Genomic DNA, 25,426 nt, shown 5'->3' on the forward strand with positions numbered 1-25,426 from the left:
AGATATTTTAGAAGTATTTTTTCATCTGCCTCCTTAAAAGAGTAATTGTCTCAAGGTCACCCAGCTGGTTTTCTTCCCAAGCAGGGACTAGAACCCAGAGTCTCTTGGTTCTAGCTGGTCTTTAACCACTACACCAAACCAGTGTGGGTTGCAGACAGTACGCCCCGGTACAGGCATACCAGAGCCTGCCCGGACCACCGGATACCGTTCCGGTACGGTGCTCTGGAGGGCCCACCCGCCCGCCCGAGCTCCTTACCGATCTTTTAAGTCTTTGGCGCTTCCGTGCACGGTGCTTACAGCGCCTGTGCAATGCTCCGCTGAGAGACTGGAGCGTCACGGAGGCTCACGGAGGTGCTAAGACACATGTGTGCACTGCGTGTGACCATGTGGATGCCGCCGGGCTCGTTCCAACTGTACCGGTTGGAATGGGATCCGGAATCCACCACTGCACCAAACTGTCCAAAATATGACACAATTGTTAACCTTTCAGTGTATCAGTTAAGTGTTAGCTCACCTGAGCTTTCAGTTCTACAACCCAGTCCCATCATTTTTGTTTTTAATACACTTAAGGAAGTCAAATAGTGTCCAGATTCTTGTTGCTGCTTCATTATGTGGGTCTCAGAGCAACCTTAGAATATATTATCCCATTTCATTTATCACCGCCTTTGTCTTAATAGGAAGATGATCTACCAATCGTTGTTTGGGAAACAAGGCATTTTGTGTTCCCACCTATATTTGCCAATTGTGGCATGTGTACGTCTTGCCCATGTTTTTTTTTCCACTAAAATTTCTGGGTCACCTGAACCAATAGCAAAAATAACCCCACTGATTTTTTTTTCTATATATAAATTCAGCTTTCAGTTGTGTTTTGCTGTTCCCCTCTCTCCTGCATTGACTTTTTCTTATTTATATGCTATGGTTGCCCCGTTGAATATAATCTACTAACAGCCATTGCAAAAGCCTTATTAGCCTTATTATCTTATTCCACACATATCTGTATGGATATTCCATACAATTTTCCTACCTTTAAAAAAAAAACCTTTCTAATTCAAGATCTGCTTTAGATGTAACTATGTTGTTAACTATGGATAAATATACCTTAGAAGTATGGGGTGGTATATAAGTTTAAATATTATGTCCAAATAGGATTTATTTGCTCCATAAGTGGGATGGGATATGTACCTGCAGCAGCAGAAGGGGGATTCATAGCTTTCTCAGAAAGAGCCTGGATCATGAGACTGAGCAGTCCTCAGCTGGAAGGGAGGTATGTGTGTGGGATTGGGGGAAAGGAAGGTTCATATCTAGAATCTGTCAAGATAACTTCAGTTTGGCAAGATTCTGTCTATTAGTTGTAAGTCAATAAAGGACTGGATTTGTTTGGATCTGTCTCATCTCTGGGCTTGGGCCTGGCATCAATCTTCCCTCTCTCTCCCATCCAGCTCAGGACTATGTGGTGTCTTGAACTTGGTTTCTTGCTGGGAAAGCACTGAGTTGGCCAAATTCTCCTGTTCTGCTGCTGCTGTAATGTTCCATTACAATGGGCTTCTACAGTGATGCTAGCATATAAGGTGAAGAAACCTTTCTATTAAAAAGTCATATTACTACAAGCCACAGTGGTGCAGTGGTTAGAATGCAGTACTGCAGGCTACTTCTGCTGACTGCCGGCTACCTGCAATTTGGCAGTTCGAATCTCACCAGGTTCCAGGTTGACTCAGCCTTCCAACCTTGGTAAAACGAGGACCCAGATTGTTGTGGGTAATACGCTGACTCTGTAAACCACTTAGAGAGGGCTATAAAGCAGTATATAATCTAAGTGCTATTGCTAAGTGCTATCTAAGACTCTACTTAGATGCTTAGTTGGTAAAAGAACAGGATCAACAGCTATAAGCACTCAAGAGAGGATACCCTCGTTTTCAACTGTTTGGTTATTTTGAACTGTAAATCCATAATCCATACAAAACTTCGAGTTGCATACCAACTCACTGGATCAATAGCACCATTCACTGGGATTCAGTGGCTGCTTATATTTTAGAGAAATTAAAAATCCTGGTTTCATTAAATCGTTCTACTTAATAGTTCATCTGATCACTAAACTGAAATTAGTCCACCAGGCAGCTGTTCTTTTATACACAAGTAAAGAAAATATTTAATCATCAAACATTTCCTCTGAGTGCCAATTTGAAATGAAGTTACATTTAATTGCCAGAACACCCGAGTACTTTTTACAGTGTAACACAGTCCAGAAGTAGTTTCTGTATTTACAGTCTGAGACAATCACAAATACAGAGAGATTTGTATTACAGGAATGTGCAATATTATACAGAGCTGAACGGATCACTGGAGACTTGGCATGTTTTAGGAAGTAGATCAACTTGTTGCGTTCACCTAAACATTTAAACATGGATACCATTTCAAGTTCATATTGGTAAATGCTGTACTGGAGAGATTCCCAGCTGTTAACAATAGCTTCGTCCAACTTATTGTTTATTAAACCTATTGTTTAAAGAGTGAATCATCAGCCTTTATCAATATCATAATTAATATACATGAATATCATTTTGTTCAGACTAGTTGTTCAAAGTACAATTGCTTTCCAGTTTAATAACTTATGTTACAACTCACTTATTCGTATTTGTATCTACCCTTTTGGGGGGCATTGATCCAAAAACAACAATTTTACCAGAGACCAATCCATAACAAAATATGTTCTAGGAGAACAGCATTTCAAATCTTGGACAAGATACCACCAAAATGTCTCAATTTGCATAATTTGGAGCTAGCAATTGCATTTTTAGAACTCACCAGTTAGGAGTAATATAATATTTGCCCATTTCATAATTTAAATATTCTTTCACCTTGACATTTGGGTGGGCCATACATAGAGTGCTAGAAGGTTTTTTTTAAAATTGTAGTAATATTGGTAGGAAAATTCTACAATAGCACTGGATTATTTTATTTTATGTTGTTGGCAACTCATTGCTGCTGACATCCTGGTCTTCCCTTGTGCAGAAGTGAGTACAAATCTGTGTGTCTTTGTCCATAAAGAACCATTAATTTCTCTTTCATTTTTCACATTTAGTGCTTCTAAGCATTGATGAAAACGGAAAGTGAGGGAATAAGAGACACCATAGAGTGTTTTCTTCCATCCACACGGGCTAAAAATTACCACCAGTTCCAGTTTGGTCTCAAGCAAATTGCTTCCTTAGCTTAAGAAGTTCCAAGGTCTTAACTTGAATGAGGCAGATAATGCAGACTGAAGACAGTAAGCTCAGTGTCCAGTTGTTTCTTGCATCTGTTTGACCCAACAATCCAGTTATAGTTTTGCCAATAACACCCACTTGTGGTGAAGAGAAATGAGATGGATTGTGAACATCTCAGAGCTGCATTCCATAACACTTGTTTTCTTTTCACATTTGGTGGGCTGTGGGAAACAAATTTTGTTAAAAAGGTGATTATCTGGATGTATAGACAAGTATTGCTTTTGTTTTATTTAACTGCAGAGTACTTTATAATGGGATTGAACAATATAATGCCCATGAACCTCTGGATATCCCACTGTATTCCAAAAGTATATTTGCAACATTTATAATTGAGTAAGATGTGAATCAATCATGTGAAATTGTCAAATCCATCCATCCATCCATCCATCCATCCATCATCTATCATCTATCTATCTATCTATCTATCTATCTATCTATCTATCTATCTATCTATCTATCTATCTATCATCTATCTATCTATCATCTATCTATCTATCTATCTATCTATCTATCTATCTATCTATCTATCTATCTATCTATCTATCTATCATCTATCTATCTATCTATCTATCTATCTATCTATCTATCTATCTATCTATCTATCTATCTATCTATCTATCTATCTATCTATCTATCTATCTATCTATCTATCTATCTATCTATCTATCTATCTATCATCTATCATCTATCTAAATGGCTCTCTCTCTCTCTCTCTCTCTCTCTGTGTGTGTGTGTGTGTACCAGTATAACTCTGGAATGCCTTGAGCAATTTCAATCAAACTTGGTACACAGATGACTTACTCTCTGGAAACAACTGTGGGGATAAGACACCCCCAAAACTCCTAGAAATATGTGTTCTGTTATGGTATATAGCCTGTTGTGCCTTCAAATGGATTCTACTGTACTGCCATAAAATGACTTATACTGTACAGCACAGTGGAGTTCCCATGGTAGTGCTTCACAGTATTCCACAAGGGGGCTCCCTATGGTAAGGGGGAAAATCCAACATTAGAAATTATGTTTTGTCTGGACATTTCCCCTTTATAAATAAATACCTGGACAATTACAGGTTATCAGCTAGTCTCAAATAAAGTCTCATACATTTTCAAAGGAGAACACTGAAATTTTGAAATCTTGTGTAAGAGAATCTTATATTCTCACAAAACTTTAGATTTGTTGTTTTTAATTGTTTCCATTTAAGGAGACTGCCATCAGTCAAAAGCCCATGTTGATATATCGGGCCTTAAAACGTTGCTGATTATTCAATTGAGTTCAAATGGGTTTTTCAAAACCAAAATTAAATAGGATTGCCACTACATTAAGTAAATTAAATATATCGATTTAAATTAAATACATTGTTAAAATCCATTAAGTACATTAAAGCTGGGACACCTTGGCGTGCTGAAGCTAACACCTTAGGAACAACAGCTGTGGCTTTGGTTTATTCCACAGCTGAATATTGTGCCAGCCATGTGGCTTAACAGCACCCACACCCAAATGGCCAGTGGCCAATTGCACCGGACAATGCATATCATCTCTGGCACATTGCATCCCACTCCTGTGCACTGGTTACCAGTACTTAGCAATATCATACATCTCCATATTAGAAGACAAGAAGCTCTTGGTCGGCTGAAATCAAGGATGCTTAATAACACAGCCTTCCCTATTTACCAGGACAATGCATAGCCCACCACAAGATTTAAATTGGCCAGCATAAAAGTAAAAGATAAAGGTTCTCCTCACACATACGTGCTAGTCGTTCCAGACTCTAGGGGGCAGTGCTCATCTCTGTTTCAAAGCCGAAGAGCCAGCGCTGTCTGAAGACGTCTCCATGGTCATGTAGCCTTCCCACCAAAGGTGGTTCCTATTTTTCTACTTGCATTTTTACATGCTTTTGAACTGCTAGGTTGGCAGAAGCTGGGACAAGTAACAGGAGCTCACTCGGTTATGCGGTGGTAGGGATTCGAACCGCCGACCTTTCTGATTGACAAGCTCAGTGTCTTAGCTACTGAGGCACAGCGTCCAGCATAATAAACCACTATTCATTTAACATCTACTCAATTTAACCCCGAGAATGCCTGGAGAGAGGAATGGTCCAAGATACCTCCTTGTTGCCTGACCGTACCTCCCTCTGTCTGGATGAAATTGTACAGAATTAGATATGATACTGGAAGAAGTGCCTCTGCCTTGTATCAGTGGGAATGAAAAGATTACCCTTGAAGCGATTGTGGTGCCAATATGCAAACTATTAACCATATTGTGCAAGATTGCCCAGGATGTGTGTTCTTTGGTTTCCTAGAAGATCCGCACGAAGGAATGCCAGAACTGATTGGCGGGATATCTAAACTGGACATCCCATTATGAGGCCACTGCCTTTTCCCCATAGAAGTTTTGAATACAATTATATGAATTATGTGCATATGTTTAATTCTCATCTGTCATATTCTAATCATATGCTAAGTAGTAATAACTACATTAAGTATCACTTACCAACCCAATTTATGCAAATGGGTTTCCAAACGGGTCATTACAAGGAACAGAAGACAATTGCTGTTGTTGAGCTGTAATCTGGAGACAAGGAAAAAAAGAAAAAAATTCACCATGATTTGAAGATATTTTTGCAGATAAACGTTTTCCCAAGCCAAAGGTACATTGAACACTCCTATATTTTTAGAATTTTTCAACATACAGAAGCAAAACTAAGCACTACTTTTCTAGCAGTTAATGTTACCACCATATACTTTTCAGGGGAAAACTAAGCATAATGATTGCATGTTACAAAATTGAGATGTAGATTTCTTGCAAAGACGAAAGACAAGCAATGTCGGCATTTCAACACCTTGAAAAACTGTAGGACATGGAGGACTTCAAAATATTTGCCACAATAGCTTCAGGCCCAAAACTTGTCCAGTTTAATGGCTCATTTAGTTCAGCACCAAGGAAGTCTGTACAATCTACTCGCATCTAGCCCAGTTTAAATACACCCAACTTATTAGTTGTGGATCAAAGGTAGCTTGAGAATTATTCATACTTCTAAAATTATCATTGTAGGAAAAACGAACCAAGAAGGCTTTCCTGAAATATGTCTCATTAAAAGTAAAGGTAAAGATAAAAGTTCTCTTCGCACATATGTGCTAGTCGTTGCCGACTCTAGGGGGTGGTGCTCATCTCCATTTCAAAGCTAAAGAGCCAGCGCTGTCTGAAGACGTCTCCATGGTCATGTGGCTGGAACGGAACGCTGTTACCTTCCCACCAAAGGTGGTTCCTATTTTTCTACTTTCATTTTTACATGCTTTTGAACTGCTAGGTTGGCAGAAGCTGGGACAAGTAACAGGAGCTCACTCTGTTACGCGGCGCTGGGGATTCAAACTGCTGAACTGCCGACCTTTCTGATCCACAAGCTCAGCGTCTTAGCCTCTGAGCCACTGTGTCCGTTTCATTAAAAGTATCTGCAGCTTTTTCCAATATTATCAGCTTATTAGATATTAACAAATAAGTATGAATTCTATTTTTTCCACCCATCCGTCTGCTATGGATTTTCTTATACAAGAGTAACTGACACAGATAAATGTTATGTTGGATTATGTAACTAAATCTGGCTTGAAAAATGTGGTGGGCCAACTTTTGATGAACGTTAAAGTCTCTTTGGCCATTAAAAGGAGTGTCTTTCTCTGTAAATGTGAATCAGAACTTTTTTTTAAGGTACACTAAGAAGAACCTGGGACACGGTGGCTCAGTAGCTAAGACGCTGAGCTTGTCGATCAGAAAGATCAGCAGTTCAACGCCCCCTAGAGCTGGAAACGACTAGTACACATGTGCGGGGAACTTTCAGATTAAAGTCTTTCTACTTTACTGGGAAGCCCCCGCCCCCATTCTGGCTCCTCCCAATTAGAGGCCACATTTTTGTAATTCAGTTTAACAGCTTATAGGAGCCCCCCTTTTTTTCAACTTGAGAGAAAACACTGGATCGTAGCTATATGTAATATTTCTTTTTGTCTTTTCACACAACATTCTAAGCTAGGCTAACATGGGTTTTGTGGTTTAACTTTTTATGGCAATCCAGGCATTGTCTTAATATTTGTGTGTACTGGACCACTGAGTTAAGCCATAATACCATCTATTTATTTGAGCATAAAGTTTCTATGATGTTCAATTTTTTAAAAATCTCCTTAGCCCACAGTTAAGCCATGTTATCAGTCACTGCATGTAAAATGGAGTCCGGATACTTACTAAACCTTGAGAGGGAGCAGCAAAAGGATCCATCTTGAAAGGATTCTCAAAACGGTCTTCAGCAGCCTTGGAAATAAGTGGGGCAGCATTTATCCTCAGTCCAGGCTTCAGAGGCCCTATGATGAACAAAGGATCACTCTTCTAACGTATCCAAATGACATTATTAAAGGTTCGCCAGGAAGTTCATTATGTAGCAAAGAAGCACATGTTTGGCATCAAACATGAACTTCACAGGAAACAGCACCCAAATTGAGGATACCTCCACAAGAACAATACATAATGTGTTTCTTCACACTCCCACGTCAAGGCTAGCTAAGCAACCAACATCACATACTGTACATGCATGATCCCCAGATTTCATGCAACCAACACAAATCAGCTTTGGAGTCAGGGACCTAGTTGTTTTATTTTGTTGCATAGTGTTAGTGTCAGCCTTTTAAGTTAGCCCAGACAGGAAACCAAAATAATGTGTGCTAACATTATATTTACTTCTCCCCTCCCTTGTCTTTACTAAGAGAACTAGGGAGGGTCTCTTCTGACATTATTTCTTCACTCCTGTTCTTTTTATGGGCTGGGATATCATTTTGCTGATCATTGCCCTTGCTTCGTCTCTCCCTCCTGTCTCCCAAGGTTATTCTCACAGTCTAGTACAATTGCCCTGCAGCTTTCATTTTGATTTCCCTGAACTGGCTTATTATCACAAGCTTTTGAAAAAGAAAATCCCAATTGACTTTCCTAGTATTGTAAAATAAAGAAGGTGACTTTCTTTAGCAAGTTAGGAATTCTGGAATGGAAGGTGGCTTTGTGGATGAAGAAGAGAGACACGTGCTGCCTCAGGAAAGCAGACATGTTTCTTTCTGACTTCCTGGTGTCAATTCAAAGCTGTAATCTATTTGATTATAGTTGCACCACATTTGTTGTCAACCCAAGACAGCATATACAACACCCTTCTTCACCTGGTAGTCAACAACTCCCAGAATTCTGAGCAGTGACTGGGGAATTCTGAGTATTGAACTCTACAGATTTTCGTAGATTGAGAATACTGGTATATTATAGACTTCTAGTGTTCTCTACTGAGGCACCGATTACCTCAGACTTAATTAAATTGAAAAGCAAAGTCCAATGCACCACATGCCACCACATACCACAATTTCTGCATCAGTCACTTAGCAAATATAAGAGAAATGGCTTATTCAAGGCCACTCAATAAATCTATGGTCAAGAAGAGGTTTGATATAGAACTAGAACAGAAGTGGTATTCAGCAGCTTCTGACCAGTTCTGGAGAACTGGAAGCGGAAATTTTGAGTAGTTTGGAGAACCGGTAAATACCACCTCTGACTGGCCTCGCCCCCATCTATTCTCTGCCTCCGGAGTCCCAGCTGATTGGGAGGGAATGGGGATTTTGCAGTATCCTTCCCCTGGAGTGGGGAGGGAATGGAGGTTTTACAGTATCCTTTCCCTGCCACACCCACCAAGCCATGCCCACAGAACCGGTCGTAAAAAAATTTGAATCCCACCACTGAACTAGAAGGTTATTTAATGAGACCAATGAGATTGTGGTCAGCCACATCTTCAGGAACCTCTATTTTGTTACCTGGTTGTTGCTGTTCTGCTCTCCGGGCAGGCACAGCGGGTGGTTTCGTCAGCTGGAAGTCTTTGAACATCTCCTTGACATCTTTTATCTCTTTATCACCCAGAGGATCTAAAGCAGTAAAGGCATCGCTTTCTTTTTTTACACTGCACTCCTTCTGTGGTGCAGTTCTAGGAGGCAACTGAGGAGGAGGAGGGCTAGTAGATGACATGGAGGACAACATAGACGGAGGGTGAGATGCCAGAGAAGGTGGAAACATGTTGATATGGAAAGGGTTCCCACTAGGAGGAGGCTGCGCCCATGCATTGGATGAAGAAACACACACAGATTGACTCCAGGGATCAGGAGCTGGAGTCTGGCCTGGCTGGCCCCAACCAGGTGCTTGTTGAGTAGCACCAAAACCGAGAGATGGTGCAAATTTCACTGGCTGAGCACTCAGAGCAGTTCCAGGAAACACTGGGGTTGGCTGACCGAAGGCCGTAGACTGGGGGCCCCATGCTGGTGTTGGGGATGCTGATGTTGGCAGGCCACCTGGGGAAGAATAAAATGACTCATTTAAGTAAACTCATCATTGGACAACTAAAAAACCCATTATCGATATGATTTCATAAATGTCGACCATAAGGTAAAGGTAAAGGTTCCCCTCGCACATAAGTACTAGTTGTTCCCAACTCTAGGGGGCGGTGTTCATCTCCGTTTCAAAGCTGAAGAGCCAGTGCTTTCCGAAGGCGTCTCCATGGTCATGTGGCCGGCATGACTAAATGCCGAAGGCGCACGGGACGCTGTTACCTTCCCACCAAAGGTGGTCCCTATTTTTCTACTTGCATTTTTACATTCTTTCAAACTAGGTTGGCAGGAACTGGGACAAGTAACAGGAGCTCGCCCCGTTATGCAGCACTAGGGATTCGAACCGTTGAACTGCCGACCTTTCTGATCGACAAGCTCAGCGTGTTAGCCACTGAATCACCACGTCTCTTGACATATTTCACCACAATTAACCAATCTACTGCTTACCTCGCAAACTCCCTTTTTAATGGGTTTGCATAACACCCTGGACCATAAACGAAGACGTGCATGAATTCAATATACCCAGCCAATATGTAAGTTAGGTTTGTGTTTCACAATCTTTACCAACCTAGTCCAGGTATGGGAGCTGCTGTGGGAGGATTGGTTTTGAAGAGGTCTAGTGGGTTAGTTGGCACACCGGAAGGCTGTCCTGCTGTAGTCAGAGTATGGGTTACAGAATATCCAGGAGCAAAAATATCAGGACCAAACAAGTCGCTGGCTGCATTCTAGAAAAAAATCAAACACCAGAGGGAGCCTTCATTAGAAAGGCTGGGGGTTGTTTTTGCACAGAAAGACGTCTGTTATTTGGAGTTAAGGGTCTTCAATCGTGCTTTATGCTACCAGCACCCCAATCGGCTCAGCAGCATTGTGACATTCCAGCAGCAAAACCAAGCTAGAAATGTAAGACGTGAGCGATCAACTCCCAGACAAAATGAGTTCATATTAAACTAAGTGGCATGCTTCAGAAAATATCAGGTATAGCGATGCAAAACATTAATACAAGCCCTATTCTCCTTTAACTGGGTAAAATCTTTTCTAAACATCTGAAAAACAACAAAGACTTTGCAATGTTTAGCGATAGCCTACAGAGCTTTCATGTGCAACTTCCTGTAAATGATGGTGCAACATCAACCGCCAAGAGCATTTTATTGCAAAGAACACATTTTGTGTCTTTTTGACAAGCAGTCTCTCTCTAACACAGAAGCACTGGGCTACACACAAACTGAATAAACAGCCCCCAAAGAGTGATGCCTGGGGAAGCTATTAGTTTTGTATAGAAACTCAGAAGCATTTTAAAAATATATTCCTGAAGAAATGAACACGCCTTTAATTGGTTAAATGCTAGCGTTGATGCCATTGCATGTCCAATGCAGGTACAGTCAAACCAGTTTGCAATAAAATGATAATTACCATATTTTTCGGAGTATAGGAAGCACTCCCCCCCCCCTAAAAGAGGCTGAAAATTTGCTAAGGAGTGAAGCAATCTTCTGGGCTTTGCCTGCTTTTCTCATTGCTTCTCTCTCCAACGATCAGCTGTGCTTTAGCTTTAGAAGCTGTTTTTTATCCCCAAATAAAAAGCACGTGTGCTCAAAACCAGCAAACCTATGTGCTGAAGCTGACCAGACTAAGGACTCTAGCCAGATGAATACCTGGTAGGCAGATTTTCCCCCCCTATTTTCCTCCCCAAGAACTAAGGTGCGTCTTATACTCTGGTGCATCTTATACTCTGAAAAATACGGTAATCAGTGCAAAACATTTGGACTAGGATTTGGGAAACTGAGTGAAACTATGATCCAATCAACCATAGAAAGTCATGGCCAAGTTGGTCTTAGCCCAATCTATCTCTCAGGTAGCATGTGCTCAGCTCTTATAGGAAAGATAGGAAAGATGCTTTCCACGTGCAATAAAAATAAATAAACCTGAAAAATGCCTTAATTTCAGAACACATGGACAGTCTCAACCAAGTCTCAACTGGCAAACTGTTACACTTTTGATTAGGCCTGTCCAATCCATGGCTGCCATGAACAGCTAATAATGCAGTCCCACAAGTTTGCAAACTTTTAATATTATTATATGATTTTATATACATTTACTGTATTATATACTTTATTTGTGGCCCCAAAAATTTCCTCTTCATTCAGTGTGACCCAGGCAAGCCAAAAGGATGGATACCCATGCTTTAGGATCAAGCCCACCTGAAAAATGCTAGGGAATTCTTGTAGCCTTGGCATTCAGACAAATCAATCATCAGTAGACAAATGGAGATAAACTGCATGCAGTTCAAAACAGAGAATTAAAAAAAAACCCAAGAAGGAAACAAACAACCTAGAACACATTTCTTCCAGCAGCTAACACTCAGATAAGCAGTGATCAACACCAGACAAACAATTAAGCAGAAAACAATATTTTAATCAAAGACCCATTAAGAAAGAAACTAATCTCTCACTAAAATTGGCAGGGGAAACTACTATTATAAACAGATAATAAACCTCACATTTACTCAAACTGATGACATTACCTAGTTGGGTAATGAAATGTATACAAGCAAACACCCAAGCTGAGAGATCACCAAGAAGTCCATAGTTCAAACCAGATTTACATATTCATACATTTTCTTTTACTGGAAATAAACCTCAGCAGCACCTTTGGCCAACTTAAGCCAACTTATCAATTGTACAATAAGGCATGTTTTGTTTGCCCAAATCTAACATCCAACAGAAGCCTAATGGTAACTGACTTGGCCAGTAAGACTTTTTTTCTGGGAGACAAAGTGTGGAACTTTGTATCTTAGAACTTCAGTAGGCTGAGTGTTGCAATATTTTATTATAACACAAAATGTTTTGCTCCAGGAAGATTTTGTTTTATTGAACTGATATGGGTCTAGTACATTGGACAAGCCTTGTAATCACTCAATAGTTAATGCTAAAACTTACACATTTTTAAGATAGGCCTAAGTCCAAAATCCAAAGCATAATCATTAAAATGGGGGGGGGGAGCTAACTTTAGTCTGTCAATCAATCAGTCAATCAACCAACCAACCTATCTTTCCAAATAAAGAAGGAATAGGACAAGTTTGCACGTTCAACTATTCCTTCTTCAAAGATCAATTATACTTAATTTCGGATTGGTACATGCAGAGGGTATAAGCAAATATCCAGATTCAGGGAAGGTCATTCTGCAACTCCTCTGCAAGCAGGTTTTCATTTATTTTAATATTGGTTTTATTGTCTCTTATCTCTTCTTTTATTGGGGAGAGAAAAATCAGGTATGACATAAATCAGTTTTGGTTTTGAAGATTGTATTCCTTGCACCTCCAATTCAGTGGTGGAATTCAGCCAGCTCGCACCACTTCAGGAAAACCGGTTGTTAACTAACTGGTTGTTGGAAGAAATCATTAGGACAGAGAACCAGTTGTTAAATTATTTGAATCCCACTACCCCTGCTCCAATTCATATACCTGTGTCTGGGCTGCTTTTGCCTCACAGAGTTGCAAAAAAAAATCAATCTAAAGCAGCCTGAATTGATGGTATTCACTCAACTCTCATGCACACTTCTAGTTTTAATCACCTGCCGTATATACCTTCTTTAAAAAATGAAAATGCTACATTCCTGAAAAATCTTTCAGTCCAAGCCTATAAGTTGAGATGGTTCTCATTAGTACTAGACTGCTGGGGGTCTATTGTTCTTAATTAAGACAAGGTATGGTTTTCAGGAGGGTTAACCTGCACTAGTTTCAGTTTCTATCAGAAAACCAGGGTTGTTTATGTATCTCCTTGACCTCACTTCCAGACCTTTGAGGTTGACTATACATGGTTGATCATCCCATACCCGATTCTGCTACTTGAACTGTACAAGGAAAACACTTTGTTTCTTCCAAAACAATATGCTTAATGCATGCAATAACTAGTTCCAAGCATCTTACTTACCCAAGATATAAATATATGGCAGCGTTAGGAGAAAGAAAGCAAGGTTAGGAAAGGATGATTCTACAGAGAAAATTTTAAGTTCACAGTGGCTGCAGCATTTATAGAGTGACGATTAAGGAAAGCTTTCTTGCCAGCAGAGCTTTCAGGAAAAGAGGGAAAGAAGTTCCTTCACCTACTCCAAGTAGAAAACATGCATATTACCACTTTGTGCATGCCCCAACGTTCACCTGAACAGTCCTCCTTCCTCTTCCTGGCTTTGTACTTTGCGGAGGTGGGCTAATCGTGATGGAGTCTTGTGGCACTGACAGGTGGCTGCTATCAGAGTCTAGCCGTAACCCATTCAGCACAGGTGTTCCTTTGGGAGAGCTTTCTGCAAAGACACTCAAGGGGGATTTGGCCGCGAAACCATTCTGTTCTCTCTCCGGCACCCCATCGGATGTCTTCACCGCTAAATGTGCTGATTTACTTTCAAGCAACCATTGGCTGGCCGGCATTTCCTGCTTGCTAGTCCGGTTGGAAATCTGATCAAACTCTTTCCCAAAGTAGTCTATGTCCCCATTCACACCACTGTTCTCCATCTTCTGACCGGAAGGTTTTAAAGAAGAATCAAGGGAAGGGGGTGACAATTGGTCAGCTGGCGTGAAAGGATCGTCACGGAAAGGGTCAGGACTGGGGGTAGGAAAGAAGCTGAGGTTTGCAGAGAAAGCATTTTCAGGCAAGAAAGGCGGCTGTAGCTTTGGCAATGGCAGGGAAGGCGTGATGTCGTTCAAGAAAAGGTCCTCCCCTTTGAGAGAAGTTGGAGGGGCCTCAATCTCAGAGTTTAAATCCACTAATAGGATCTCTTTTTCCTCCTCCTGTTAGGTTTGGGAAAGAAGACAGATTAGCACATGGGCAAGTAGTCTCATGAGCTCTTGATTAAAAACAATGATAAGCAAGCAGATTTGAAATGGATTTTTTTAAATATAGAAAATGTGCGTCTATGACAGAAAGGCACTTTGCTGCTCTCCTTTTTTTTAAGTATCACCCTACTGTGAAGTTATTGAGTCAGCTGTTCAACCTCAGTTGGGATTTATAATGGATAATAATACACCAAACCAATCATTGGTTGGGAGACATACATGGACAAGCACCTGCTGTATTTTTCGGAGTATAAGACGCTCAGGAGTATAAGACGCACCTTAGTTTTTGGGAAGGAAAATAATAAGAAAAAAAATTCTGCCTCTGCCTATCAGCATCCATGGTATTCAGCTGACACATGGTAACAAGGTGAGCCAATGAATAGGCATAGCAGCTAAGTCAGCCAATGAGGGCTATTTGGACTCTGAAATTTGCTGTGTGATCAACAAGGAGACAGGAAGGAGACTGGCTTAGCTGAGAACTGAAAGTGAAACTGCTTGCGTTTTGCTTGTATTTACTGCTACCTTGGAAAACCTGCTTTTGGTAATGTATTGTATATTATTATTATTTAGAATCTTGCTGAATCAGTTACTGTGCTTTCTGAATACGATTGCTGCTGCAAACTCTGACCACCCAAGCCAGATTCAGCACTTATTGCAGCCTGATTAATCACAGCTGATTGGCGGGTGGATCAGACTGCTGGAATACCCCTAATCAGCTGTTCCAGGCTGCAGGGATTGCCACAGACCATTTCTGCCTCCATGCTTCATGTTTTGGGCCTCTGGTGGGGATGGGTGGGGCTACATTTGGTATATAAAACATACTCACATTTTCACTCTCTTTTTTGGGGGGGAAAGGTATGTCTTATACCCTGAAAAACACGGAAATCTCCTGCTTTATTTATTGAATGATCACGTTTATAGGGCCATCCATCTCACAAAAAAGTGTCTTTTGACAGCACACAATTCACTAAAATAATAAATATATAAAAACAGTCCTGATATCAACCGTTTCGGTAATTCTTTAACCACGTTTTTCTTTCTATGACTTAAGCATAGGTTAAACATCAGAGTAGGCATCATTTATAGTTAGCATGAGCTACAAGAAAAATAACAATTAGACAAGACTTTAAATTCTCATTCATTCTAACAAGAAACGATGACTCTTCCAAATACAGACAGTAGACTCAGCCACCAAAAAGCCACAGTTTATAACAAGGAGCCATGAGTTTAGGTTGCTGAATGCATTTCCACATTCATCAACTGGATTGGCTTTATGTGTTGTGAAAACATTCCCACTGGAGATCACGATTATCCATACCTGATTATGTAACAGTGGTAGGAGGAGGAAGCTAGAAGGGCTTGTACCCCAAAACAGCCCTGAACAGGCAATGTTGGATATCATGACGACTTGCTCATAGCAGTGTTTGATCAAGAGCTTTCCAAATTCTAGCCAATTATCAAACCAAGTGCATCAAAACAGTTTCTTTAAATAAACTCTGCTAAATGTTTCCATATCTCTTCCTCCAAGCTTCTTTCTTTCCTTTATTATAACCTTCTGGACTGCCAATGTGTTTCTGTATTCTCATTAAGTTATCATTATTCCTCAAGCCAGCCAAATGTATTTTATATGCAAACTCAACTTATGCTAGGCATTCTTCCTTAGATCCTGATCAATCCTTATATACAAAGCTATAAATCAGCCTCTGGCATAGATCAATAGTACAATCTGCAATTTGTTTGGTCCCTCCATCAAGACCATTTGAACAGAGGACTGTCTATAGAGGATCACTTCATCATCCAGGCACGAAAGGAGAACATTGAAGAGGACTTTCAAAATGTTGCTGATTTTTGAGAAGGTAATCATTTACTACTCACTGTGGGACTGTTGAGGTCAGGAGGAGTAGACATGTCTCCAAATAGATCCATCTGGTCGACACCCTAAAGTACAAAGTTTGTAACAGTTAGGATTCCACACTTCAATCTATAAATCACACAAGTCCAAACAACAGCAGACACAGGAATGTTGGAAAAAAACCAAGCTGCTGTTGCATTAAGCTATGAGACAAACTAGCTATATCAGTTCAAAGTTTGGGGCAATAACGTGGCCCATTCTGGTTTAACCACTACTCAGAAGCCTATTAACTTGCTCTTCAAGTTAGAAAGTTCTACATACCAACTTTATTTTGCCAACTTGATCAGTAATTGCTTCATCATTACCATTCTGGAAGAAAACAAAAGTAAGTCAGGTTTAAGAAATCTATTGCTAGGATCTCTGATATATAACTTGCCCCATAAGACACGTCTTTCTTACCTCAGTTTTACTGGCCTCTTCATTCTGAAATAGAAGGGGAAAAAAACTTGCATCAGGAATATTCATGAAAAGTCGTTCAGTGTTTCTCAAACTTGGCAACTCTACAACATGTGGACTTCAACACCCAGAATTCCCCATCCAGCGTCCTGGTGTTTTAAGATGATTATACAGGTACCCTGTTTCCCTGAAAATAAAACCTCCCTGGATAATAAGCCCAATTGGGCTTTTGAGCGCATGTGCTAAAATAAGCCCGCCCCCCAAAATATTGCAACACAGCAGCAGACATGAGGTGACCACATTTGCCGCCTCCTGCACCTCAAAAATAATAAGGCCAAGCACTTATTTTGGGGGTCAAAAGAAAATAAGACCCTGTCTTATTTTGGGGGGAAACACGATAGTCCTCGACTTACAAGAGTTCATTTAGTGACTGAAATTACAACAGCACTGAAAAAAGTGACGTATGACTGTTTTTCAAACTTACGATCGTTGCAGCACCCCCGTGGTCATGTGATCAAAATTTGGACGCTTGGAAATTGACTCACATTTATGACTGTTGCAGTGTTGCAATCTTCTGACAAGCAACGCCAAGGGGAAAGCTGCATTCGCTTAACAAGTGTGTTACTAAATTAACAAGTACAGTGATTCACTTACCAATTGTGGCAAGAAAGGTCATAAAAATGGGATGAATTCACTTAATAAGTGTGTCACTTGGTACAAATTTTGGGCTCAACTGGGGTTGTATGTCGAAGACTACCTGTATTGTGGGCACTGGTTTTATATTATCTTGTGGTTGTTATTGTTTGTTTAAACAGTGTCTAGACCAGGGGTGTCCAAACTTGGGAACTTTAAGACTTGTGGACTTCAACTCCCAGAATTCCCCAGCCAGCCATGCTGGCTGGGGAATTCTGGGAGTTGAAGTCCACAAGTCTTAAAGTTCCCAAGTTTGGACACCCCTGGTCTAGATATAAGTGTAATATCCAATATAATATCAGCACAATTATCATCACCTATTTTTAAATTAAAGGCTGTATCTGGGTAGTGCGTGTGCTTTCTAGCAGCAAGCTATGGGTGCTAACGGACATGGACGGTGGGGCCCTCTGGGGCACTCCAATCCAGGGGTGAAATTCAGCAGGTTCTGAATTTTGAGTAGTTCGGAGAACGGGCAAATACCACCTCTGACTGGTCCCAGAATGGAGATTTTGCTATATCCTTCCCCCAGGAGTGGGGAGGGAATGGGGATTTTGCAGTATCCTTCCCCTGCCACACCCACCAAACCACGCCCACAGAACCGGTAGTAAAAAAAGAAATGAATTTCACCAGTGCTCCGATCAAAGAGGCCTCTCAAATTCCCCCTCCACCCAGACTGGCAACAAACATTCACGCTTTGAAAAAGGAAAGCATTTTCCTAAGTTTGAATGGCAGGCTGTGCTGAATCAATGAAATGCAGCTTTGTGGTTCTGCAGCCAATGAGAGCTCTGGGAGAGTCATAGCTCCTTCCCTCCCTTGCCACTACAGTTGACAAAAGCCACTGTTGTCAATTGATGTACCACGTTCCGGCTACCAATTAAGAGCAAAGCACCACAGTATTTATGTGCAAGCCACATGCTCGGACTTTTATCCAAGCAAAGGGCCCCTTTGAAGATACTATACAACCCTATAATTAAATTAGAAGTTCAAGACGTGGCAAACATTTGGGAATCAACCGAAGCATTTTCCAGCTTTGTATCCAATTACAATGTCGTCTGACATCTGTTGAGTCTACCATGAAGCAGCGTTACCTTCTTCTTATCGTCCTCTTCTTTTTTCTTCATGTTATAGATTACTTGGAAGAGATCCTTCAGATCTACAACTAGAGGTTCAGCCTAAGAAAAGAGAGCCCATTTTGAGATGCATTTTCTAAAAAGCAGTGAATTTGCGGGCTGGCATGACACATATATAGTTTCAAGAAATATAAATGATTGTGCTAAGCACCATCCAAGAAGAAAAGATCACCCCAGGCCTGGAGAACTAAGAGGAATTGTGTAGTCTCACAGCTATTAATCAACTCTACAATTCTCTAGAGTCATCTTTCTTGGAGATCTAAGGAATAACGAACCTGGGCCATAATTCTGAGTCAGAATGAAGCATAGCTCGTTTCCAAGTGTTGCTCCATTATGCATCTCATGTGCCCTCTGAATGCAATAACTAGCTCCTTCCCTCCACAAATTATTATTAATAGATCAATCCCATAGGAATTTCATTAGACATGACTGTCCAAAGAACATGCTTATGAATAGAGCACATTCAGGGAGAACCTGCAGCTGAGTCACAGAACTTATCGTACACCAGAGATGGGCAATCTTTTTGGACTGGGGGGAAGTGTCACATTTCCCTTCCTTGTATTGGCAATTGACAGCAAGGGACAGTAGCCTCTATTCCAATCATTAAGCTAAAGCTAAAGATTCCCCTCGCACATATGTGCTAGTTGTTCCCGACTCTAGAAGGCGGTGCTCATCTCTGTTTCAAAGTCGAGGAGTCAGCGCTGTCCGAAGACATCTCTGTGGTCATGTGGCCGGCATGATTAAACGCCAAAGGCACACGGAACACTGTTACCTTCCCACCAAAAGTGGTTCCTATTTTTCTACTTGCATTTTTACATGCTTTCAAACTGCTAGGTTGGCAGAAGCTGGGACAAGTAACGGGAGCTCACTCCATTATGTAGCACTAGGGATTCGAAATGCCAAACTGCTGACCTTTCTGATCGACAGGTTCAGCATCTTAGCCACGTCCCTTATTCCAATCATTACTCTTGCGTTATTATTCTCTTACTTGTTGTGATGTTTTGATGGCAAAGAACTGGTGTTGCCCTTCTCCCCCACAGACATAGCCAAAGGCTCGGTTATCAGTCACATCTCGAGCAATGAAAGAGATTTTGTTGACTGGATGCTCATGTTCAATAACCTAGAATCAAACCAAGTGACATAGAACTAACCATGAATGGCATAATCCCTTGTCAAAGTAATCAGAGCTCAGGACAAGCAATTTGACAAGTTTGCATATCACGCTTAATTGTTTATCCCAGTTTTTCTCAACCTGGGCCAATTTAAGAGACACGGACTTCAACTCCCAGAATTCTCCAGGCAGCAGGGTTGACTGGGGAATTCTGGGAGTTGAAGTTCATACCTCTTAAAGAGGATAACCTGTTTTCTAATCGAGACTGCTGCCACTCTTGTTTACTTTAGCTGATGTTCAATAATTCTAAAACATTTTTTTACTCTGATGGATAAAACACTGAGTCACATATCACTGTTTAGGTAAAAGTAAAGGTTCTCTTTGAACATATATGCTAGTAGTTCCTGGCTTGGGGACGGGGTGGTGGTGGTCATCTCCGTTTCAAAGCCGAAGAGCCAGCGCTGTCCAAAGATGTCTCCGTGGCCATGTATCCGGCATGACTAAACACCAAAGGCACATGGAACGATGTTACCCTCCCACCAAAGGTGGTTCCTATTTTTCTACTTGCATTTTTGACGTGCTTTCAAACTTCTAGGTTGGCAGAAGCTGGGACAAGTAACGGGAGCTCACTCTGTTACATGACACTAGAGATTCGAACCAGTGAACTGCCGACCTTCTAATTGACAAACTCAGCATCTTAGCCATTGAGTCACCACGTCCCTCTATATAACTGTTTAACCTTAGTTTATTTGGCTGACTAAATCATACTGACTGGGTCTATACATTACCCTAAGCAAAAATCCAATGAACTGCATTATAGTCTAACATGTATTTTGAATTACCAGTACCAAAAAACTAAGTCCTCCTGAATAAGTCATATATGCCGATCATAGAACCAGAAATTCAATATACTGTTACGAGGGTCAAAAGTATTTAATATAAGAGAAGTTAAGTTTCAGTTTAGAACAAGGAATATAAGACAAGAAGTCAGATAGTGATTGAAGATGTTACAGTAGTTGCTTTTCCTTTGACCTAACAAAAGAAGTGACTCAATGTTTAGTTCCCCATTTGCTGTTTGCAAATCAGAGCTAACCCAATTTTACATGGTGATTCACAAAGTGCAGCAAGCGTTTGCAGGCAGGTAATGTTTTTAAAGTTAAGAACAGGATATACTTAATCCAGGTGCATAATTAGTTTCTCCATTCTAACATGGCTATTTCACTTTATTGAAGCAACTCCAGCTTCAGTTTAGATCAGGGGATCTCCAACCTTGGCAACTTTAAGATTTGTGGACTTCAACTCCCAGAATTCCTCAGCCAGCAAAGCTGGAATTCTGGGAGTTGAAGTCCACAAGTCTTAAAGTTGCCAAGGTTGGAGACCCCATGATTTAGACACAGTGCTTGAGAATAATAAAGATTTAGAGTGAAAACTAGCCTTCCCTTGTTTCAATAAGCAGGTAGGCCTCTAAACAGAATCAGATTCCCCCTATTGGACATAGAACTCACCCCAGTCTTTTCATCCATGATCTTGATTCCAGCAAGAGAGATGTTCACCCATACTTTCTGCTTGTGCTGTCCCTGGGAACGGGCTGCAACTGCCATTCCCTAGAAATCAAAAGCCAGCATATTATATAAAATAATAAATAATAAAATTAAATAATAAAATTAAATAATAAAATTAAATAAAATAGTAAAAAAAAGTGTCGTTATTCAAATCGGTTTACTTCACTTTGCATTTTTTTTTCTTAAAAGAGCACATAAAAACCATTTGAGTCTTTTAGTGCTTCCATCCCCCCCAAAAAAATAAAGCCACAAAGTTATGCCTGCCTTGACTGGCTGGATCCAATACATCCCTTCATTTTTACATTCCTGATGGATTGGGATGCAGCATAATGAACTCTTACTTTTCAAAATATGGCGATTTATCAACATTTTTTACCTAGGTTACAAAAAACACAAGCCTTGAATCTTACTTTCCCTGGCCCAGTAAATAAAGCTTTCTGATGGAAAATATGAAGAAAAGCCAGAAAGTTGAACACAATTTATACAAGACTCAAAACACTTGTTCTAGCAAGGTTTCTATTTTTTATTTTATTTTGTGGAAATTCTAGATATTTTTCTCTTCTTCAAACACTTGTTTGATAAAAGTCACACAAACATGACATTTGATCCATCTCCAAATTATGTCTTGTCAAGATGCAATAATGAATAGCTCAAAAAATTCTGGTAAATCTAGATTTGCAAGCACATCCTGTCCACTGTCGACGACCCATCACTATCCCTAAGAGAGCACTGATGCGGTTACCTAGTTGGGCAATGAAATGCCTGCAAGAAAACAATCAAGCCCAGAGATCACCAAGCATCTACTATCCATCATCTCCAATGCTAGAGATGGTCTTCTTAGACAAAAAGCCGTATCTATGTACATGATAGGACATTATCTCTAAGTTTAATAAGACTTAAATTTGCAAGGAATGAGTCAAACCTACCTTTAATTTCATCATTGAATCTTGGCTCATTTTGTCTCCTCTTGCTTCTGGAACATCATCAATACCAATCAATTTGGCCTTGTACTTTACCCCATCACCTTGAAATCTGGCCAAAAGGAATTCCTCTGTCTTTTCCAATCCTGAAAAGCCAGTTTAACTCATGTAAGCCCATCTGAACTCTTGCTGTGGCTACAGATAACAGAGTACAGTACGCATTTTATCACAGCCAGTGCCCCTGATCGGTGTATTGCAGGGGTGTCCAAACTTGGGAACTTTAAGACTTGTGGACTTCAACTCCCAGAATTCCCCAGCCAGGCTGGCTGGGGAATTCTGGGAGTTGAAGTCCACAAGTCTTAAAGTTCCCAAGTTTGGACACCCCTGGTGTATTGTATTGCATAAATTATTAGCACTTCTGCTGAATGCAATGAGCAGACATTCAGCATGTTAGTAATTCTTCCGTGTTGCACTAGCCATAAATATATTTGAGCTATAATTGTGTATAGAGGAGCACAAAGGGTCAATTCTCTGAACAGAAGGTTACACACACATAAAAGTTGGAAGAGCCAAGGTTGGCTAACCAGTTCTTGAAGTCAAATAATTCTGCTATCTACAGCAAGACCATAAGATGGCAGTCTAATGCAAGATTCCAATGACTTCATAATAACATAAAGTAAAAAGGATAGATGGAGATTCAAGAGACCGGTGTATATTTTAGTACCCTATAAAATATATTAAAGATTCATAAGCATCAGGTTCAAGGTTTGCTGCACATTGGACCACTGGATCCACCAAATCTATTCGTTTTATCGTTGCGTTTTCCAGAGTTCGTTTTCTGTTCTTGCATCGGTTTGCAAATGCTCAACATACATGTGGCATGAACTTTGTTGTAACTTTCACATATTTTCCTCTCCTACAAGTGTTCCCTGCAAACGACTCCTCCTACTATCTGCTTTCCCAGTTGCTATTTACTCAGATACTTCCATGCATTTTCTGCATCAGAGAAGTATGTATCCCAATCCCAAGGACCAAATTATGAGTGCAGTCTGATTCAAACTGGACTGAAACCAGGTCCTCCCTCCTATTTTGATCTCCACCAGGCTGTTTCCTAAAGTGTTTTCCAGGTGGTTTCAGAAATGACCTGCCTTTCGATTCATTTTTATACTTTACCTTTCTTTTTCTCTTTTTTGGAAGGCTGTGGCTTGAGTGGAGTTTGCTGCTGGGCAGTTGGCTGTTGACTATTGACACTGACTGTTTCTGCTTCACTTGACATGGTGAGAGGCCAGCTTCAATTCCAAAGACAGGGCTTAATAATAAAATTTGATCTCCAGTTCCTGGTCCTCAGAGGACAAGCATACCACTCTGACCTTCAGAAGAGAAAATGAATTGGTTTATTTCAGCGTGTGTTGCATTCAAGTGGGAAGGAGCAACTCAAAAGTTGATTTGTGCTGTTTAATGATCTCCACTTGGGAGTAAATGTCTGATCTGGTAAACCTCAATTCTTATCATATGGATGTTCTAGGAAGCAACTGGTCCCCCAACCAGCAAAGAATTCAGTTCCTTTCAAGTGTGGCAGGATGAGGAGCAGAAACTTGTCTACTCCAAAACAATGCAGCTCAACTGTCCCCCAGAATCAGTGGTAAAGAAAATTCAGATTCAGATTTACTCCCAACAAGCTCTATGGCAGATTTTCTGGATCCATGTTCGAAATTAGAACATGGAGCTCAAAAAAACAGAAAGCTATAAAAGATGCTTTACATCAAGAAATAATATTTGTCCATCTCACTTCAGTCTGTCTTTGATTCTTCCAATTCAAGTTCTTCATTAAACATGACTTTGAATGCTCTATCTATCTATCTATCATCTATCTATCTATCTATCTATCATCTATCTATCTATCTATCTATCTATCTATCTATCTATCTATCATCTATCTATCTATCATCTATCTATCATCTATCTATCTATCATCTATCTATCATCTATCTATCTATCTATCTATCATCTATCTATCTATCTATCTATCTATCTATCTATCTATCATCTATCTATCTATCTATCTATCTATCTATCTATCTATCTATCTATCTATATCTATTTTTCACGGAAAAACAATTTGTCTTTTGAATTGAATTTGATGGTGATTTCATGGAACCTCAAAGCAGTTGTCTTCACAAGAGTATATAATTGATTGGCCAGTGCCTTTTTCCAGTATTTTGCTTTTTTTCCAGGATTGCCTATAACCCTGACATTTTGATGACCTTCCATCCAAGTACAGATAAAGAACAACCCTGTTACTTAATTTCCCATCCCAGACAAAGTCAGATACCTCCATAATAATTACAATGGTGTTAAAAAGCTTTCTATCCTGCAATTCCCTGATAGTAACCATTAAAAAAACAGAAGGATCTTGATATCATTCATTGACAAACTACATAATCAACTCCTTGTTGTTAGAATAATACGTAAACTGATAAGATTAAAAGTTTAATGGACTTGATTCGATTTGGATTTAAATAGATCCAGGTAAATACTCACACTGGAGAGGAAAAGGATTGGTTTTTTTCTCTCCAAAGGATTGTTCTACTCTCTAAATTCATCATTGCAAGATCCAATCAAAGTTTCTGAACACTTGTCTCTCCTAGTAGAAATACACATTTAGACATCTAGCCTACTCCTATTTAAATTTCATTTGTTCCTGCATCATGGTGAGCAGCTAATATGTTACCTAATATTTTAAACACTGTCTTCTCTTTTTATAAAAGCCTGTTTCTGTACCTTTAAGTACATTACTATGATGTTGCAAAGTGGCCAATGGCACTATTCTATGTTCAGGAGGTGTGTGTGTAATATACATTTTAAATTTTTCTCCCAAAGAATTTAATTAACTTCATTTGGCTACAGAAACATATTCCAGTTGCAGGTTTTCAATGAAAACTTAGTATTTCACATAGATTGATTTAGAATAACAGTGTTGGATGGGACCTTGAAGGTCTTCTAGTCCAACCCCCTGCTTAGGCAGGAAAACCTACACCACTTCAGACAAATGGATATCCAACATTTTCTTAAAAACTTCCAGTGCTGGAGCATTCACAACTTCTGGAGGCAAGTTGTTCTATTAATTGTTTTAACTGTCAGGAAATTTCTCCTTAGTTCTAAGTTGCTTCCCTCCTTGATTAATTTCTACCCATTGCTTCTTGTCCTACCCTCAGGTGCTTTGGAGAA

General features: G+C 40.1%; 1 protein-coding gene across 3 annotated transcripts in view; it reads right to left on the bottom strand.

Annotated features, from left to right (window-relative positions):
* Positions 1–2,118: 2,118 nt before the first annotated feature.
* The window catches only part of DAB2 (DAB adaptor protein 2), a 52,048-nt gene continuing 28,740 nt past the window's right edge, over positions 2,119–25,426 (bottom strand). The window contains exons 2-15 of one of the 3 annotated variants that reach the window (XM_081940083.1): positions 23,372–23,487; positions 22,205–22,344; positions 21,222–21,320; positions 19,594–19,725; positions 18,564–18,647; positions 16,786–16,809; positions 16,648–16,695; positions 16,350–16,412; positions 13,803–14,429; positions 10,218–10,374; positions 9,086–9,613; positions 7,491–7,606; positions 5,751–5,828; positions 2,119–3,421 (exon numbers count right to left, since the gene is read on the bottom strand). In XM_081940083.1, coding sequence (XP_081796209.1) covers positions 5,760–5,828; positions 7,491–7,606; positions 9,086–9,613; positions 10,218–10,374; positions 13,803–14,429; positions 16,350–16,412; positions 16,648–16,695; positions 16,786–16,809; positions 18,564–18,647; positions 19,594–19,725; positions 21,222–21,320; positions 22,205–22,344; positions 23,372–23,474 — 2,190 coding nt within the window. In that variant the 5' untranslated portion in view covers positions 23,475–23,487 and the 3' untranslated portion in view covers positions 2,119–3,421; positions 5,751–5,759. Of the gene's footprint in view, positions 3,422–5,750; positions 5,829–7,490; positions 7,607–9,085; positions 9,614–10,217; positions 10,375–13,802; positions 14,430–16,349; positions 16,413–16,647; positions 16,696–16,785; positions 16,810–18,563; positions 18,648–19,593; positions 19,726–21,221; positions 21,321–22,204; positions 22,345–23,371; positions 23,569–25,426 lie in introns of all 3 variants that reach the window. The other 2 variants (XM_081940082.1, XM_081940081.1) reach the window with 2 other exon arrangements.

This window comes from Natrix helvetica (assembly GCF_964273705.1).
Source record: "Natrix helvetica genome assembly, chromosome: 2".
NCBI lineage: Eukaryota > Metazoa > Chordata > Lepidosauria > Squamata > Natricidae > Natrix > Natrix helvetica.